The 17,897-nt window shown below is 41.4% G+C and overlaps 1 protein-coding gene across 3 annotated transcripts in view; it reads right to left on the bottom strand.

Moving 5' to 3' along the window:
- Positions 1–8,092: 8,092 nt before the first annotated feature.
- RILPL1 (Rab interacting lysosomal protein like 1) overlaps positions 8,093–17,897 on the bottom strand; it is a 44,653-nt gene continuing 34,848 nt past the window's right edge. For 2 of the 3 annotated variants that reach the window (XM_063457005.1, XM_063457006.1), the window contains one exon: positions 8,093–9,132. In XM_063457005.1, the coding sequence (XP_063313075.1) occupies positions 8,988–9,132 (145 nt within the window). In that variant the 3' untranslated portion in view covers positions 8,093–8,987. Of the gene's footprint in view, positions 9,133–17,425; positions 17,514–17,897 lie in introns of all 3 variants that reach the window. The other variant, XM_063457007.1, reaches the window with a different exon arrangement.

Below are 17,897 nucleotides of genomic sequence, written 5' to 3'. Positions count from 1 at the left end.
CAATGGGGTAATTTGGCTTCATAAGTAGTGGCAATCAGGGCTCAAGTCCTGCAGGAACGCGCGGGGACGGCATTCCTGCACTTTTTTCACAGCAGGAACGCCGTTCCCCCTGCAGGCACTAACCAGGGGGTGGCAAAAAAAAATGTCCAAATGCCCGCTCCCTGTTCTTCCTGTCATGGGGGCCACCCGATGGACCCCCCCAGGGGGCGTCAGTCTACCGGTCGGACGCGGCGAAGGAGCTGTTTTCTCTCTGCTCCCTCACGCACCGTTTGCTTATGCCGGGAGCCGGCGTATGACGTCATATTCCGGCTCCCGGCATCAGTAGACAACCCGCGCGACGTGAGGGAGCAGAGCTGAGAGAACACAGCTCCCTCGCCACATCTGACCAGTAGACAGCCGGCTGCCTCACTGGACCCCAGGTACAGGTGTCAGGCTCACACAGAGGAGTGAGGGAGGCAGCGGCTGAGTGAGTGCCCACTGGACGCCCAGGCTGAGCAAAGGTGCCCTTAGAGAGTACCTGCAACAGTATCAGCCACATCATCATCAGCAGCATCATGGCAGAGCAGAATGATTCTCCAGTGCACAGCCAGCTACCAGCACAGCCCATCGGATGGCCAATCTGCAGGGACAGCTATGAGCTCCAGGAGGTTATTGGTCAGTTTTAAAAGAAAAATATAAATAATGTGAGTGTGTCTGAGTATGTGTATCTGTGAGTTAGTGTGTGTATGTTTGCTTGTATGTGAGCATGTGTGCACACATTTATATATGCATAAGAGTGTATAATTATTTTTTGGGAGGAGACGGGGTGGATCTTGGGTGAGTTTACACACTTTTTTCCCCAGGACTTGACCCCTGGTGGCAATGCCCAAACATTAACTGTTTCAGCAAAAAAAAAAAACATGATTATTCAATGCCGTTTTGGGCCACCCAGTCCCATAGACCCATGGTCATACTTGCTCTCTAATCCTGTGAAGGATTTTATAGCTGTTAGAATTGTTTTAGGGGTTAGGTGTGACTTAGCTATAATTCGGAGGAAGGACAGGATGCCTCATAAAATGATGGATCACATGCTGATGAGTAAAATTACAGCAATGACTAGAGACTAGTAAGATTTGACCTGAATATATTCATCCTAATGGTGAACCAGTGCAGCATAATCTACCCCTCTCCCTGCTTTTAAATATCTTAACATTCTTGTACTTTATTAAATTGTGATAATGGCATCTGTGTACGTTTGCTCACTCCTTCTTTGTTTTTCCTTGTATTAGATTAGATGCGCTTTTTTTTTTTTTTTTTTTTTTTTATAAATAAAATGCGTACTCCTCCGCTGCACCCCTGTGGTCAGGACACCATTATTTTTCCACGATGCTCTCTTTCGATCTCAACTGAGATCATAGCATAACTTCTTTATTGAGCTATTGTACTTGTACTGTGAGCATATACTGCATACATACACTATACAAGTCGTGCTATGAGTTTATATCAGTACATCACCATTTACAGCGCTCTTTGGTGTATGTATTCCTTTAAAAAACATTACTGAAAAGAAATCCAAGCAATTTACAAAAAGAAAAGGAAAAAAATAATAATAAATGACAAATCAGAGACATGATCAATGTCAAGTATATTAATACTTTACTTTAAAACCCATATGTCAAAAAGGTTAAATACCTTAAATATCTACATGCTTTATCAGGCACAAATGACAGAAAGGGCATAGATTCAACTCCCTTTTTAATCTGCTTCTTAAGTTCAGTACTAAACACACACTCTTTCTTGTGCAAGTAGATTAATTGCATATATTTTACATAACAAATCTTAGGAGCCATGGTGTCATAACATTTTGTTAATATAAATACTGATCTTGATCTACATTGCACCTCTTCCCTGGCTCCTACAGTTGTTGATCTAGCGGTTATATTAATATAGTTTATTTTTTTTTATCTCTATTTTGTAAAAGAATTCCCAAAAAACTCAGATTAGATCTTTAGCCTAAAGAAAAGACTCCTGGAGAGTCCACTTCATTCCCTGAAATACAGGACATTATAATACTGCATTGCTTAGCTTAACTGCATTAAACCCTGCATATTTGTTACAGTCACTCACATGGGTAACAGGAACCCTGGGTGATCTAGACAAGAGGGCAAAGTTTCAAATCTGTTTGCCCCATTACCGGGAAACAGGGCCGGGTCCTCACATCATAAACATTACAGCTGACTAATTATTATAATGGATGGCGTACAATCACTGCCACTAAAAACAAACCTCCTGCTTGGTGTGATTAAGCGCTTCATTATGGGAATCCCTTGTGCACAATTCTCAGGGTAGGCACCCATTACCTAGAATCATGCTTTACACTATTTGTAATATTGCAAATTAAATCTTTCGAGGGGTAGGGGGTTTCCAGCTAATTCGTTTTGTGTACAATAAGTGCCCTTTTTTGGCCCAAGGTTGCATAGCTATTAGCTAGCACCCCCTATTAGATCACCCTGACCGTTGCTGTGCTACTAGTTTCAGCCTGCAGTGAGTGCATATCAATGCCAGTGATACCCTTTGGCCAAAGCCTGCAAGGAAGGATTATCAGCGGTCTGCACCCAAAGAATGTGCAGACCAGCAGTTCAGCACACTGGCCCACCAGCCAACAAGATTAGACCCCCATCACAAAAGGTAATGAGGAGGCTACTGCAGTGAAAAAATAAATCCTATCTATATAAAATTGGTTTTATCACCCCTCCTGGGTGGTATATGTATTCCTCATTCTCGGGTCCTCTATTAGAGGCCTTAGAATCTGAGGGATCTGCACTCTTCTGGACAGTGATCTCAGATGTTCCACCTGCAAATAGTTAAAGCCGCCACCCCCCTCCCCAAGCTAGGCGTCACAGCCCTCAGTGCCCCTATCACATCTGGGACTACTACTGCCTTCACTTTCCACATCCTTTCAAGCTCCTCTTTCAGTCCTTGGTATTTGTCCATCTTCTCAAGTTCCTTCTTTTTGATATTATAGTCACTGGGTATTGCCACATCCACCATCCACTATGGGTGCATAGAAGATCCAACACCAAAACAGCTGGTTACACAATGTTAGAGAGTGTGTGTGCGCGTGCTGGACAAAGAAACATAGCTTCCACACACACACACACACACATTACACCCCCACACTCTCACCCGTCAAAAGGTACCCTATCCCGAACACACAACTCAGCTCACCCTGTTACATGCACCCCCTATCCTCCAGAAGACAGTTATCTGCATTCACACTGTTACCTCCCACACATGCAACACAGCCTTGCCATGAATCCAACACACAAATCAGGACAATAAGCAGCTCCCCACAATTACACTGCAAGTAGCTTCTACACTCACACAGAGATACACGTTTAGTGTCACAAAGATTAACATGGATACTCACTGCCAGATGCACACCTCAAGGCACATATATAGGTTCAAACAAATTGCAAGACTTGGATATCCAGCTGATACCACAAAAATAAATAAATAAAACAAAACATAGTGCAATAGTGTTTTGAGATCTGATAGCAAGACACTTATTGGTTGCACTCACAAATTAGATGTAATAAAAGCGCCTTCATCAACCTACATCTAATTTGTGAGTGCAACCAATATGTGTCTTATTAAATATCAAAACACTATTGCACTGTTTTGTTTTTATTTATTTATTTTAGTGGTATCAGCTGGATCCCGAAGTCTTGTGTTTTGTTTGTATTCTGTGATTGGTTACCATATTGGGAGGTAACTGAAGGGAAGCTGGTATAATTTGTCATTTCCACTAAACACATGTGAAAAGGTGGAAGTTTGTATATTACATATACAGGTACACAATGAGAAATGCACATAGCCACATACACTATGACTATGTCTACGTTTCTGTTGATCACAGACAGTGTGAGAACTTATATATGTGAGTATTCTAGAACACAAAAAGAAAAGGTATAGGTTACGAATTCAGTAATGTTATTTATTTACAACATTGTTACCTTGTCTAGAACTTCATTATTTGGTACATGATTTAAAAGTTTTTGTGTACACCCAAGATGTTAATTTATGTTTCCATTAAATATTGTGCTATCTGTGCATACTAAAATAAAAAATACATTTACAGGGTTCTTTACTAAAGTGCATGTGATTGCATGTATGCATTGATCAGTTAATGAGTGTCCTATAGGAGGAAATCCTGTTATTGGAAGCATTGGTTGTATTATGGTACTGGATTTGGTACATACCCTGGGATATTTGCTCTGACCTGCATTGTACAGTTGATTGCGTTAACCATAATCTGAAGTCACTTGATTAATCAATCCTGATTGCAATTGATTAATAGTGTGAATAAATCATTCCTAGATTTGTGTTCCTATTACAGAGTATCTTATTATTGTGAATAATTTTCTACTGTATAAAAATCTGTACGTAGGATCCAAAAAACTGGATTTAGTGTGATAATCGCTAAGGTTTTGCGTTAATTGATTTGGATATTTCCTAATTGTGAGATTGATATTTAGGTATTGGACGCACTATATTAATATTTAAGTATTGGACGCACTATAAATAAACCACTATATTATTCAGTGTAAAAGACACGACAGCACTTTGCTCTCTCCAGGCAGGAGAGAGAGCCATGTCTATTATGCCTGCAAGTTTAACGTGTTGCACGCACACATAAGGACAAAACTGCTACAAAAACAAAATTATCTTTTGAAAATACGTTTTGACATTTCATTTAATGTTAGGCAATAATGATAGCAAAGCTTATTTGTGGTGTAACTCTTCCCTCTCTTGGTTAGTCCACAACACAATATTCATGATCATGAATAAAATGCAGATTACACTGTATGGTTTATAGGAGGCTTACTCTGTGTTACTCAAAGGTTTATTTAACCAAGTATACATTACATCCATCCATCAAGTCTCCATAGTATTATATATGAGTTCAGGGTTGCCATAAAAAATTGTGGGTCCTTTTACAAAATCATTTTCCAAGGGTACCGGCACATACTCTCAGACATGCACACAGATACAAACTCACAGACACATACACATTACCAGACATACACATTCCCAGTTACACATACGCATATACATACAGAAGGAAACACACACTTCATCCTAATGTTTTCATACCTTTTGGATGCAGGTGGGCAGTCCTGGAAGAGTGGCCTGTGGCAGGTGTTAGCTGCCTTCTCTCACAGGTGTCTCTGTGCATGTGCCAGAAGTGACGAGTATTTACATCCACCCAGTTCTGCTGTTCATTGTAGGAAACAAGCTCTTCATATTAGGGGCCCAGTATGTGATTGGCCGGTATGGGGAGCTATTTCTCTCACTCCAACTGGACAACATACTGTTAAACAGTCCCAAAAGCTTCAGCAATCAACCTGGCACCTGGCCAGGCATTTACACTTCAATGCCTGATTTTTATCCTGTAAACGCTAAAGGGATTTCAACTATATATGGAAGATTGCATAAATTGACCACACACACTCATCAACATAACAGTGACCGTGCAAGTGGCAGAGATACATCACTGTTCCCTGGAGACGACAAGCTAATAAATGCATACTGTGTAAAGCAGGAATGCAAAATAGGTAGATCCCCAGATGTTGGAGAACAACTCCCATGATGCTTTGCATGCTTTTAGAATGACAAAACGTCATGGAAGCTGTAGTTTTAAAACATCTGGGGATCTACATTTTGGGCACCCCTAGTATAAAGTAGCCAGAATCTGGCCCTGCTTACTTTAAAAGCAAAAACCAGTTGGGGGTTCTACCCTTCTCATCCTCCTGGCTTTTCTTTATCTGTTCAAATAAGTCTATCCTTTACAGCAGGGGTGGGCAATCTGCAGCCCTCCAGATGTTATGGACTACATCTCCCTTGATGCTTTGCGAGCATTATGGGAGATGTAGTCCAAAACATCTGGAGGGCCGCAGATTGCCCACCCCTGCTTTACAGTGCTTTACAGTCTTCTTCTCGTACACCCAATTAATATAAATGGGTGCCATCATGCCTGCTTCAACCACCTACAAGTCCCTATATGCCCATATCATCCATCTCTACCTCAGTGCCCAGTTTAGTTCCCTATGTGTCCCCTTCCCTAATGTGGTACTATTCCACCACAGTAACAGTTTTGGTGTATAGCAGGTTTTATAGGTTTTACTATAATAAAAAAATAAAAATAAAAAACATGCTAAATGGGTTGTTGTTGTTTCATATTACAAATTTACAGAAAGAAAGAATCATGGCATTGACAATACACGCGGCTCAACATGTTCAGTCGCTACTAACCATTGGCGAGAAAAAAATGTTGCCCTGGTAAGGAGAATGTCCCCTTACCGAGTATACTGTGGCTTGCAGTGGCTAGTCATTTTAAAGGCCTGGCTAGTAGCATAGGACTTTAAATCGGGGCAAATTTGGGACGAGAAGCGTTATATCTTTCTTTCTTACTTTTTTGTTTTGAGTGGAAAGATAAGGTAAGATAGCTATGGCTCTTAAAGGACCACTATAGTGCCAGGAAAACACTCGTTTTCCTGGCACTATAGTGCCCCCACCCTCAGGGTCCCCCTCCCGCCCGGCTCTGGAAAGGGGAAAAGGGGTAAAACTTACCTTTTTCCAGCGCTGGGCGGGGAGCTCTCTGCCTCCGATCCTCCCCTGTTCCGCCCCGTCGGCTGAATGCGCACGCGCGGCAAGAGCTGCGCGCGCATTCAGCCGGTCGCATAGGAAAGCATTTACAATGCTTTCCTATGGACGCTTGTGTGCTCTCACTGTGATTTTCACAGTGAGAATCACGCAAGCGCCTCTAGCGGCTGTCAGTGAGACAGCCACTAGAGGATTTGGGGGAAGGCTTAACCAATTTATAAACATAGCAGTTTCTCTGAAACTGCTATGTTTATTTAAAAAAATGGGTTAACCCTAGCTGGACCTGGCACCCAGACCACTTCATTAGGCTGAAGTGGTCTGGGTGCCTACAATGGTCCTTTAACATTTTCCCCCTCACTGTAGGCCATCCTTTGTAAAACTAACAAGTGCCACTAAGAAGCAAGCCATGTAAACATGGACTCCTAACATGGAACAGTAACATATTAATATATTTTTATTTTAAATGATCTATCTAAAGAGTTTTGTTTAGAGAAATATAGACAAGCACTAGCATGGAAGCAGAGAAATACCTATCGCAATGGTTTATTTTTGTATGGTTAGTGGATTAGGTATCTTGAGAGAGTATATAGGGATATATACATAAAAAGCACCCTGCAGCATCAATTCAGTCTAAAGGTAAATCTGATCACTATCATCAACTCTGCATATTGATTAAAGGGGGGCACCATGAACACCAAAGCCTCTACATGTTAATATATATTGGTTTTGGTACCTGGTCTACGTCTCTGCAGTCTGAGAAACGTTGGCAATGCCGTTTGTCAGAAATGGCAAGGTTTACATTTCTCACTACAGATACCTCTAATGGCTGTCAATTAGACTGCAACTCAACATACTTCCTCATTCATTACTTTCAGTTTACAATGTTCGTATTCTTTAAATGTGCAACTAGCACATTCATTCAAAATAATTTAAAGGACCACTCTAGTGCCAGGAAAGCATACTCGTTTTCCTGGCACTAGAGTGCCCTGAGGGTGCCCCCACCCTCAGGGACCCCCTCCCGCCCGGCTCTGGAAGGGGGAAAGGGGTTAAAACTTACCTTTTTCCAGCGCTGGGCGGAGAGATCTCCTCCTGCTCTCCTCCTCCGATCCTCCTCTTCTCCTCCCCGTCGGCTGAATGCGCACGCGCGGCAAGAGCTGCGCGCGCATTCAGCCGGTCACATAGGAAAGCATTCATAATGCTTTCCTATGGACGCTGGCGTGCTCTCACTGTGAAAATCACAGTGAGAAGCACGCAAGCGCCTCTAGCGGCTGTCAATGAGACAGCCACTAGAGGACATAGGGGGAAGGCTTAACCCATTCATAAACATAGTAGTTTCTCTGAAACTGCTATGTTTATGAAAAAATGGGTTAACCCTAGAAGGACCTGGCACCCAGACCACCTCATTAAGCTGAAGTGGTCTGGGTGCCTAGAGTGGTCCTTTAAAAAAAATGCTGAATGATATAAGTGAAATCTAATAATACTCATCCCATTCTTCCTCCAATATTAGTTATTGCAATCAATAGCAGGGCAGGTCTAATCAGACATTCTTACTGCAGCAACAGGCTATAAATACACAAGCATCCCAACTATGGATACAGTTGCAGTTTGCCCTCACAATAATTCATCATCTCTTGCTTTGTGATTCCTACAACTTGATAACAGGCGATGGAATTGTAAATCATACCATGCTTCATAGTCCTTATAGCTTGATGTGGTTACTGGTAACTCCAGTCTAATGTACAATTACAGCAGTATTTGAGTGTATCAGACCGATTGCCACTTTATATCCTGTTAGTGTTTAATATATAAAATAATAAAATTAATAATGTATAACACTCTAGAAGTGTACAATGTTTCCTTAATGACATGTACAGGTTAGAGAAAACAGAAGATAATTGGCCGAGCTTAACTTGCTTCCAAGTCAGCTTTTTGCCCATAGGTGGTAATGCTCACTATTTAATAGAACATCTCAAAGCAGACAAACCATTCATTTGATTGCCGTTACTATAGCTGCAGATCTGCCGTTACTATAGCTGAAAAAAAATAAAAATAAGATAGGAAAAGAAAAAAATATATAGAAATGGCACTTGAGTTTTCATTTTTTTTTTTCCTTTCTTGTAGTTTTCTTATTTAGTGTATAAAATGCTACTAAATGTTATTGTCCTTGGTTTTAATTCACTAATTCTCTCAGCATTTACTTCTGGGTCACTGTCCAACCTGAAAAATTAGGATTTTCTTTTTCCATGGAAAAATCATTGTGCATTATATATGTGCGAAATGTGTTCGTCTGGCATGTACGGCAAAGCAAAATATCACCAGCTAAACATAATCTGTCTTTTTTGTCACATGTGCTGTAAGGCTTCTTGTCCTTGTTCCGTAAAGTCGTCATCTCTGTTGTAATCAGCCCAGACGCCAAAAGATTCCTGAAACTGAACATGTCTCTGTGTCATCGGCATCCGCTTCTTATCCCTTGAGAAAAAACTAAACCTAAGAAGACAGAACAGACAGTGTTGGATAATATGTATGAAAACAAATACATGCAAAATGCATCACAACAGCATACCGGCTGTTATCTAAGACCAGGAGGAAACCTACAGCTTTCTAGCAGTAGATGAACTATCAACCCCATACCTCCTTGCCAGTCATTCATAAACAATCACATTAGTGGAGGATTTTGGGAATCGTAGATTTTACCATCATTCTGAAAGGTGCAGGTTGCCTACCCCTCATTTTAAGATCAAGTGCAAATACCATGCTGCCAAAATGACTCTACACACTTAGTCACATAAACCAGACATGCAAAATATTAAGTAAACAGCTATACAGAATATAAAAACAATAGGATTAATATATAAAAGTGTATAAAACGCACACACATATATCATTAAAGATAAATAGTGGCTGCTACTCTGAAGCACCCTATCTATAGTTTGGCTGACATTAACAGAGATAAATCATGTATTCAGATAAAGAATGAGATCCAAATGCTGCTCATACTGACATTTATATTACCCAATGTCCTCCATTAGCCAACATTTAACCTATGTCTCCATAGTGAACAAAGAAACTGGGGGTATATGATGGCTGTTATGTCTTTTTTTTTTGACAAGTTAATAATAGGACCAGGTATCGAGGATCTAGGTCAGGGGGAGGCAACCTATGGCACGTGTGCCATGCACGGCATTCGAGGTGCCTTTGCACAGCACTCAAGGCTGCCAGAGTCAAACAGGGTCTGACCTATCAGAAGTCCCAGTGAAACTTCAGATATCTGCTAATACGAAAAGGTGGCAAAGGAACATCCTCAATTTATGCATTGCAGCACTTGTGAATAGGAATCCACACTGGAGTAAAGCAGCCTGCAGCTGCTGTTGCAGCTCCTGTCCTTGACATGTACCTGGCCCATACGCAAACATATACACATCTACACAACACAACTAACAAACCACATACATGCACACAACCCCACATGCAGGCTCTTACATACAATACCCCAAACAGCCCGGTACATTCACACACCACCAAACACACTATGTGACATTTCCATCCACACACACAATTCCACAAGCAGCCCCCATACACAGCCCACATTCATAGGGACACCATACCCCAAACTACTCATGAACATATACAATATAATAGCTCATATACGCACAAATACAATGATACAAAGCAACTGCAGTATAAATAACACAAGCAGAATAAGGCAACATACACACCTCAATTAAACAAATAGGACCGGCACGCTACAGCCCATCACAATCTTATTTGGGCACAGTGCTGCTAAAAGGTTGCCTACCCCTGATCTAGGTTATCCCCAACATGTTATATTTTCAGAATAATTTAATGAAAAAAATGGTACCCATGTGAATGGTGTGAATGGTACCCATGGAAATAAACAGTGGCCCTTGAGCCATAAATGTATTATCGAATCAGACAAACAAATGGACGAAGGTCTATGTAGTTGTGGGTAATGTAAATATGCAGTGTAAATTACACTGTATGACCCAGTGAGGTCACAAGCAATAAAGTGAAAGTTAATGCCATTCCAATGGAGGAATCCAGTCTTCATCTCAGAATATAAAACCTATTTGACCTGCCTCTGCCAAGCAAGATAACATGAAAGACATGTAACCATGTGACGGATAGGATTTTAATGTCTCGCTTACTTTCCAAGCAATCAAATGTAAATATATATTCCAATGTATGTTGCCTGGTGACCTTACAAGACCCTCACATTATGTACACTACTACATAGGTAAGCACACACACATTAATATATATTATTAATGTAAATACACTGGGCTTTCAAGCTGCTTTGACCTCCAAGGGTTTGGAGTGATGGGATATGTGGAAAAATGTGCTCTCAGGGTATGCACAAACAGAAAGCAAACAAGATCTCTCCTGATTTGCTTGTGAATGAGCGTAAGGTGAGCATCTTAATTGTACATATGCTTAGTGCATACAACATAGAGAGACTTGAAATCACACAAATTGTATAACTTCCCTGTAAAGACACCTTCTGAGAAAGGTTGTTTAACATTCGTTGTAATAAATCCCTGAAGTGGAATATGTAGACGATTATCCACTAAACTACAAACTAACAGAATAAAATCAGAATGTTAAATGAATGCTAAAAACAATCTAACTGTGACTATACAGGAGTGTGAAAATATTTACAAATCTGCTGTTTTAGGCTAAATTTTGCAATTTTAGATTTTAATTTGCTGCAATTTGGAGTTTTGTGAATAAAACAATTAAAAACAAGTCACGGACTAGAACATATTAAAACATGCCGTCTGTATATCTTTGTACAATAAAGTCTAGTAACCGTAATCTAGAGCAGCAATAAGTCCTGCCCATAACAGCACTTTGATGACATCACTGGCAGACACAAAACTGCCATTTGTTATTGTGATATATGTAAATGTTACACTATAGGAGGCATGCACTAACGACCAAAAACAATGCAGACTTATTTGGCATAAGCATTCATAGCAATTGTTCGAAATGGGAGTACCTTTTAGCGTGTATTGTTCTTTATACTGTTAATTCCATCTACATACAAATTTGTTTCTTTACATGACTAAACCAGTTTTTACATTCATTTGTATCATTGATTTATATTCTAATAAGTGTATTTTAGGCGGATCTTGTAGTAGATTAACATGCCAAGGATTCCATTCATCATTCTATTTTTTGTCAGTGATATTTTCTGTGTTTATTTCTACCATGTTGGCAGTAGTGGTAACATATTGGTAATTTTAAGTTTAGGATAAAAGGTAATTTTGGTGTTTTTTTTTTTTTTAAAGGTTATTTTTTATTTTTATTTTTACATCTAGTTAACCCCTTAAGGACCAAACTTCTGGAATAAAAGGGAATCATGACATGTCACACATGTCATGTGTCCTTAAAGGGTTAATACATCTATGCCTAATAGATGCTTGGGAGAGCGAGATACACAGACATTAACATGTATAAACTAGATTAAAGCGGTGTATAAAGACGTCAGTCTAACAATCATTCAGTGAAGTCCTTGAAAATTGCAGATATTGGTAGAATCTATTGCTTTGTAATACAATAATTAACATACATTCACAATTAAAACAGAAGGTATGTTTGCAAGCAGTTGAAAATATTTTAAGATAAATCAACAGATTTTTTTTCCCACCAGTGAATTTCCCCAACTACGGAGTGCAAGTGCAATGCTTATATTTGGCAAAGTAATTAAGACATCAAGATCAGAGAAAGGTCTATTTTTTCTAAATTGTTTGTTTTTCTAAATTGGTCTATGTACATGCTGTTAATAGATCACACTGAACAGCATGCTTTTTGCAAATAAACTAGGCAATTGGCGTGCTGTCTGGCTGACCCCAGGTGCCGATGCATGCTGTGATTTTCTTTGGTTTTTACTGCGTATTGGGGCTGATGTGTACTGTAGTCATTGCAGCCGCCCAGTAGTGATGGGAGTTGAGCGCAGGACTTTTCTTTCTGCATTTGTATCCAATTTTTGTATTACTCAGCCTTGTTACAATGCAGCCGCCCAGCCCATGTGTTCCCTATTAAGGGTTAATAATGTATAGGGGTGTATATAAAAAATACCCCTTTCTGTCTCATTAGAGATTTTTGCCAGAGGCTCAAGGAAGCAAGGTGAATGGTTAGAGTTAGGACCCACCTAGGGGGGTCTGCCTTGATGTTGGCAGGTGGGCTCATCCTCTCATGGCCATTGGAGGTAACTAAAAGACCTCCATTTGTTTAAAAATACATAGGGATAAAGGAGAGAGCGCAGGTAACATGTTTTTCTTTGGTTTTTACGATGCATGCTGTCTGACTGTGCCACTAGCTCCTTGCGACGACCTCCCCCTGTTTCCAACTCGTCTCCTCCTCCTCTCTCTCTCCCCATCTGAACTTTCCCCCTGTTCTTCTTCTCTTCTAGCGGGCACCCATGTGACATCCACGGACGCATCGTCATCATCAACCGCTTCACTTATATCTGACAACTCAGCAAAGGAAGCAGCAGCGGGTACAACATCATCATCATCACACCGTACGTCCATGTGTGTAATGCTGCCTGACTGAGACATATCCCTGTTATCTACATCCTCTGGCAATAATGGTTGCGCATCACTCATTTCTTCCAACTGATGTGTAAATAACTCCTCTGACAGATCAAGTGAAGCGGCTGTGGTGCTAGTGTTGGTGGTGGCGGCAGGCGGGCGAGTGGTAACTTGAGAGGTACCCGAAGCTAAGCTGGAGGAGGATGGTGCATCAAGGTTCCGAGTGGAAGCTGTAGAAGATTGGGTGTCCTGTGTTAGCCAGTCAACTATGTCCTCAGAACTTTTCGAGTTCAGGGTACGTGGCCTCTGAACACTGGGCATTATTCTAGGGCCAAAGGGAATCACAGCACCACGACCACGAGGGCCCCTGCGGGGTGGCCTGCCTCTGCCTGTAATTTTTTTTTCGATTAGTGGTACTATGCGTGCAAGCTACTGTGACAACAGATATGAGTGGCACTGTGCACTGGCAGAAGTTGGCAGAGTAGACACTGTAGGCCTGACACACACGCTTGAAGACAACTAACTGCTATTCAATCTATTACAGTCAAAATTTTATTTGATTTTTTTTAAATGTACACTACTGTTACACCAGATATGAGTTGCACTGGTGTGACACTGTGCCCTGGCAGGCCCTGAAACGCACACTAGTGAAGGAAACTGACTGCTATTATATTACAGTCCAAAAGTTTTTTTTGTCAAATGCAAGCTATTGTGACACCAGATATGAGTGGTGGCACTGGGCAAGTGGGCACAGTATACGCTGTGAGCCTGACGCACACGCTGGCAGACAACTAACTGCTATTCAATCTATTACAGTCAAAATTGTATTTTTTTTTTAAATGTACACTACTGTTACACCAGATATGAGTTGCACTGGTGTGACACTGTGCCCTGGCAGGCCCTGAAACGCACACGCGTGAAGGAAACTGACTGCTATTATTTCACAGTCAAAAAAGTTTTGTTTTTTTTTAAATGCAAGCTATTGTGACACCAGATATGAGTGGTGGCACTGGGCAATTAGGCACAGTATACGCTGTGAGCCGGACACACACGCTGGCAGGCAGGGAACTGCAATTAGATTACACAGGAAAAGCAGACTGATGTTCTAGCCCTAAAATGGGCTTTTTGGGGTGCTGTTCTTACAGCAGAGATCAGATGAGTCCTTCAGGACTGTAGTGGACACTGAATACACTAGCATAGCTATCGATTTCCCTATTAAATCAGCAGCAGCTACACTGTCCCTCCTCTCACTAAGAATGCAGCTTCCGGGGGGCGGGGCCTAGCTGTCATGGAGGAAAGACGCACTTCGTGTGAGCTCCCTCAATATCTCACTTTAAGCAGCTATCAACAAGCTAATTTCACCCCAGAAGGGGATGACCCAGCAATGTTGCTCCTACCTGACCAACCCGACATGCTTAATAGCGGTCAGCAACTCGACAGAGTCTTACTTACCTCCGCGTGGCAAGTGTGGCCTGGTGCTCACCGGGCGGCAGAGGCGGCCGATCTCCCAATCCTGGGATGCCCAGGAGCAGCTACTTCCCGGCAGGAGCTCCGTTACCCCCCCCCCCCCCTCGGACCGGTGGGGGTTATCCCGGTCCACCCCTGAGAGGCTGTCTGGAGCTAATGGACGCACAGAGCACAGCCGCCCAGGCTGACATACTCATCTGCGACTCTCCCAATATGGCGGCAGCCGCATGTCCTCCTGGTACCAGCAAAGCATGGCAGGATATGGAGTCTAAGCTGGACAGACTCTTTAATCAATTTTGGAAGCAAATAACAAGCAGGAAGCCCCAACAAGCTCCACCACAGCCCCAACAAGCTCCACCACAGCTAAGCGAAGCAGTCCCCATTAAAATCCACCAACGCAAAAGGCGTCGAAGATGGGACCGGAGGCACAAACAGAAATGCAGAGCCTGCCCCACGTCAAGCACTCGCCTCCACCTTAAGCCAACACAATCCCGCACCGGACGTGAAGCACCACCGGGACAGATCCGACCACCCGACAAAACAAGCTTCCACCACCTTAAGCCGCGAACCAGGCACTCAGCCAGAGACTTGTCTTTGTTGTTCCAGGTATCAGGGACTCCCAGGGTCTGCACCTGGCGCCCAGAAGGGATCGGATGAGCACAAGCAGTAAACAGCAGCCTGCCAAGCATGTCCCACTATAGCCGATCCTCTACACCATGCCTTTGATCACATGAACTGCTCTCTGCACATTAACTAATCGTAAAGTAGCAAGCGTTTAAACATGTCATTATTTCACCTCCTAAAAAGTTTATTGTCGTAGTTCCTTACATGCCTTTACCTTAACCGTTCATGTATTATGTTATTCACTAGTTTCATCTCATGGGGCAACTCACACTAGATTTATAACTAGTGGTGGAGCTGCTGATATAAATACACAGTTGATAACGTGTAAGCTACACCCTAAACATGACAGCCATCTTTCACAACAATGTACTGCTATATACTCATACCCTCAGTGCAACTAGCCATGATATACGCACGTTCAGCCTAGCATGCTCAAATATAACACACTTCTGTCTAAAAAAATAAATAAAAAATAAATAAAAAATAAAAGAATGCAGCTTCCGAATGAATCTAAAATGGATGCTTTCCAGGAGGTGGGAGGGTCTGGGAGGGAGGGTCTGCTGCTGATTGGCTGGACTGTGTCTGCTGACTGTGAGATACAGGGTCAAAGTTTACTCAATGATGACGAATAGGGGGCGGACCGAACACCGCATATGTTCGCCATCCGTGGCGAACAAGCTATGTTCGCCAGGAACTATTCGCCAGCGAACTATTCGGGACATCTCTATATATAACACCCTGTTCTCAGAATATTGTTTTGTCAATAAAAAGTAAACTGTATACCTGTTGGTGTCTCAGACCATATATTGAAGAGCCAGAGAGGTGAAACGTGCGTCAGGGGAAACACCGGCGCTATCCATGAGTTACTGCACCAACAGTGACTGCACATTGAAATAGACTTCCAGCAATCTCCAGCTTCTGTAGCTCTACTACCTAGTTAAGCTCTGATACGTGTGGACGGCCACTTTACTGAACTATCATAAGCAATTGAGGATACTAGGAGCTGACAGTTTATTCTGATATTTAATCAGAAATTTTAGCCACTTTTTTAGTGTAATTGGTGAGCAGGGTTTTTGCACTCTCTGCTTCCTAGGCAGGATTTCTGGCAGGAGGCTGTATAGACCAGTGTTTAGTGATTTGCAGGCTTTATTTAAGGGGTGCCCTCGAAGGCACAAGCACTTAGGGATTTTGAGAATTACTCAGGAATTTCTCTACTATTGTTGTCTTAAACCCACACTATCTCTGCGATATATATATATCTGCATAGCGATATTAATAACCCATCCTGCAAATCTAAAATAAATGTTGAAATCAATGTTAAAAAGGGAGAAGAATCAAATTATATTTATTTAAAAGCACCCCTTCCCATAAAGACATAAAGTGTAAAGTCAAGTAAATCCATTTTGTCACTGCCCCGTTGACCACATTGATTCGTGGTGAATGTACATGTTAGTGAGCAATTTGGTTATTAGACGGCACATTGTTATTAGTATCCACCAGAGTGGGTGAGCAATTTGTTGGTGTTCTTCAAAGAAGAGTCAAATACATCAAGATTTGTGTAGTGGTTGGTGGCCAGAAAGACTCCTAGTTGTTTGAGAACTGCAACTTCCATGATCCTTTCCTAGCCGCAAGACTGGTAAGGCAACAAAGGAGTTTTAGCTCTGCAACATCTAGGGTACACTTTTAGACTATTTTATGACCACCCTCAGTCCAGAATAATGGAACTTTTAAAATTATAGTCAACATTTTATGATAAAAATAAAGCTATTCAAATACACTTCTTTATGTGGAAAATACAATGTACAGGAAGAGAAATGTGATATTTCCAGCATATTACTTTGGTATTAAAATAACTGATTCTGGAGCCACAGAGTCAAACTGTTTTTCGAATTTCGCTTATGGTTTCTTAGAATGTCTGTTTTTAAGTGGTTGAAATCATTGAAGGACAATGCTGCGTTTACAGATTATCTGGCAATTCTGATTGGCTACTAGTTGTCAGACCTTTCTAGTCAACGATCCCACAGTCAGACAATCAGAATTCAACCATTGACACACGGACACACACAGTCTACATGCAGAAAATAAAACACCCAGTGTTACACAAACAACACAATAAAACCAAAACTAAATCCTACAAGAGCGATAAGCCTTCTGATTGGCTGCAATGTGGGATCATCTGCAATCAATCCAGCTGCTACCATGGGCATTATAGCTGTAAATATCCTAGTTAAAATAAAATAACAACAAATAAACAAATACAAATGGAAATGAAAACATGTAAAGACAAATGTAAAGAAACAATTATGTCCATACTTACAATAATCCCAAACACTGCTTGTAAGAGAGCTAACAATTTATAGTGCAACAGATTTTAACTTGCAGATTATGGGCATATTATTGATTTATTGTCATTGGGAGTGTACCATAGGAATATGGGTTCCATTCTAAAAGATCAACAAATAAAACCCTTTCCCTACCACATTTCAGTTTATCTGCACCGGAGACACGGCTAAATGGATACATTACATAACGCAAGGCAGGAGTGGTTTTAATGCAGCCCAGTTCTGATGCAATTGGTACAGAGAATCTAGATAAAATTCTATTTTT

Source organism: Pelobates fuscus, chromosome 5, assembly GCF_036172605.1.
Source record: "Pelobates fuscus isolate aPelFus1 chromosome 5, aPelFus1.pri, whole genome shotgun sequence".
Classification (NCBI taxonomy): Eukaryota; Metazoa; Chordata; class Amphibia; order Anura; family Pelobatidae; genus Pelobates; species Pelobates fuscus.
Note: the sequence above shows the minus strand (reverse complement) of the source record. Positions and strands in the feature narration are given on the sequence as shown.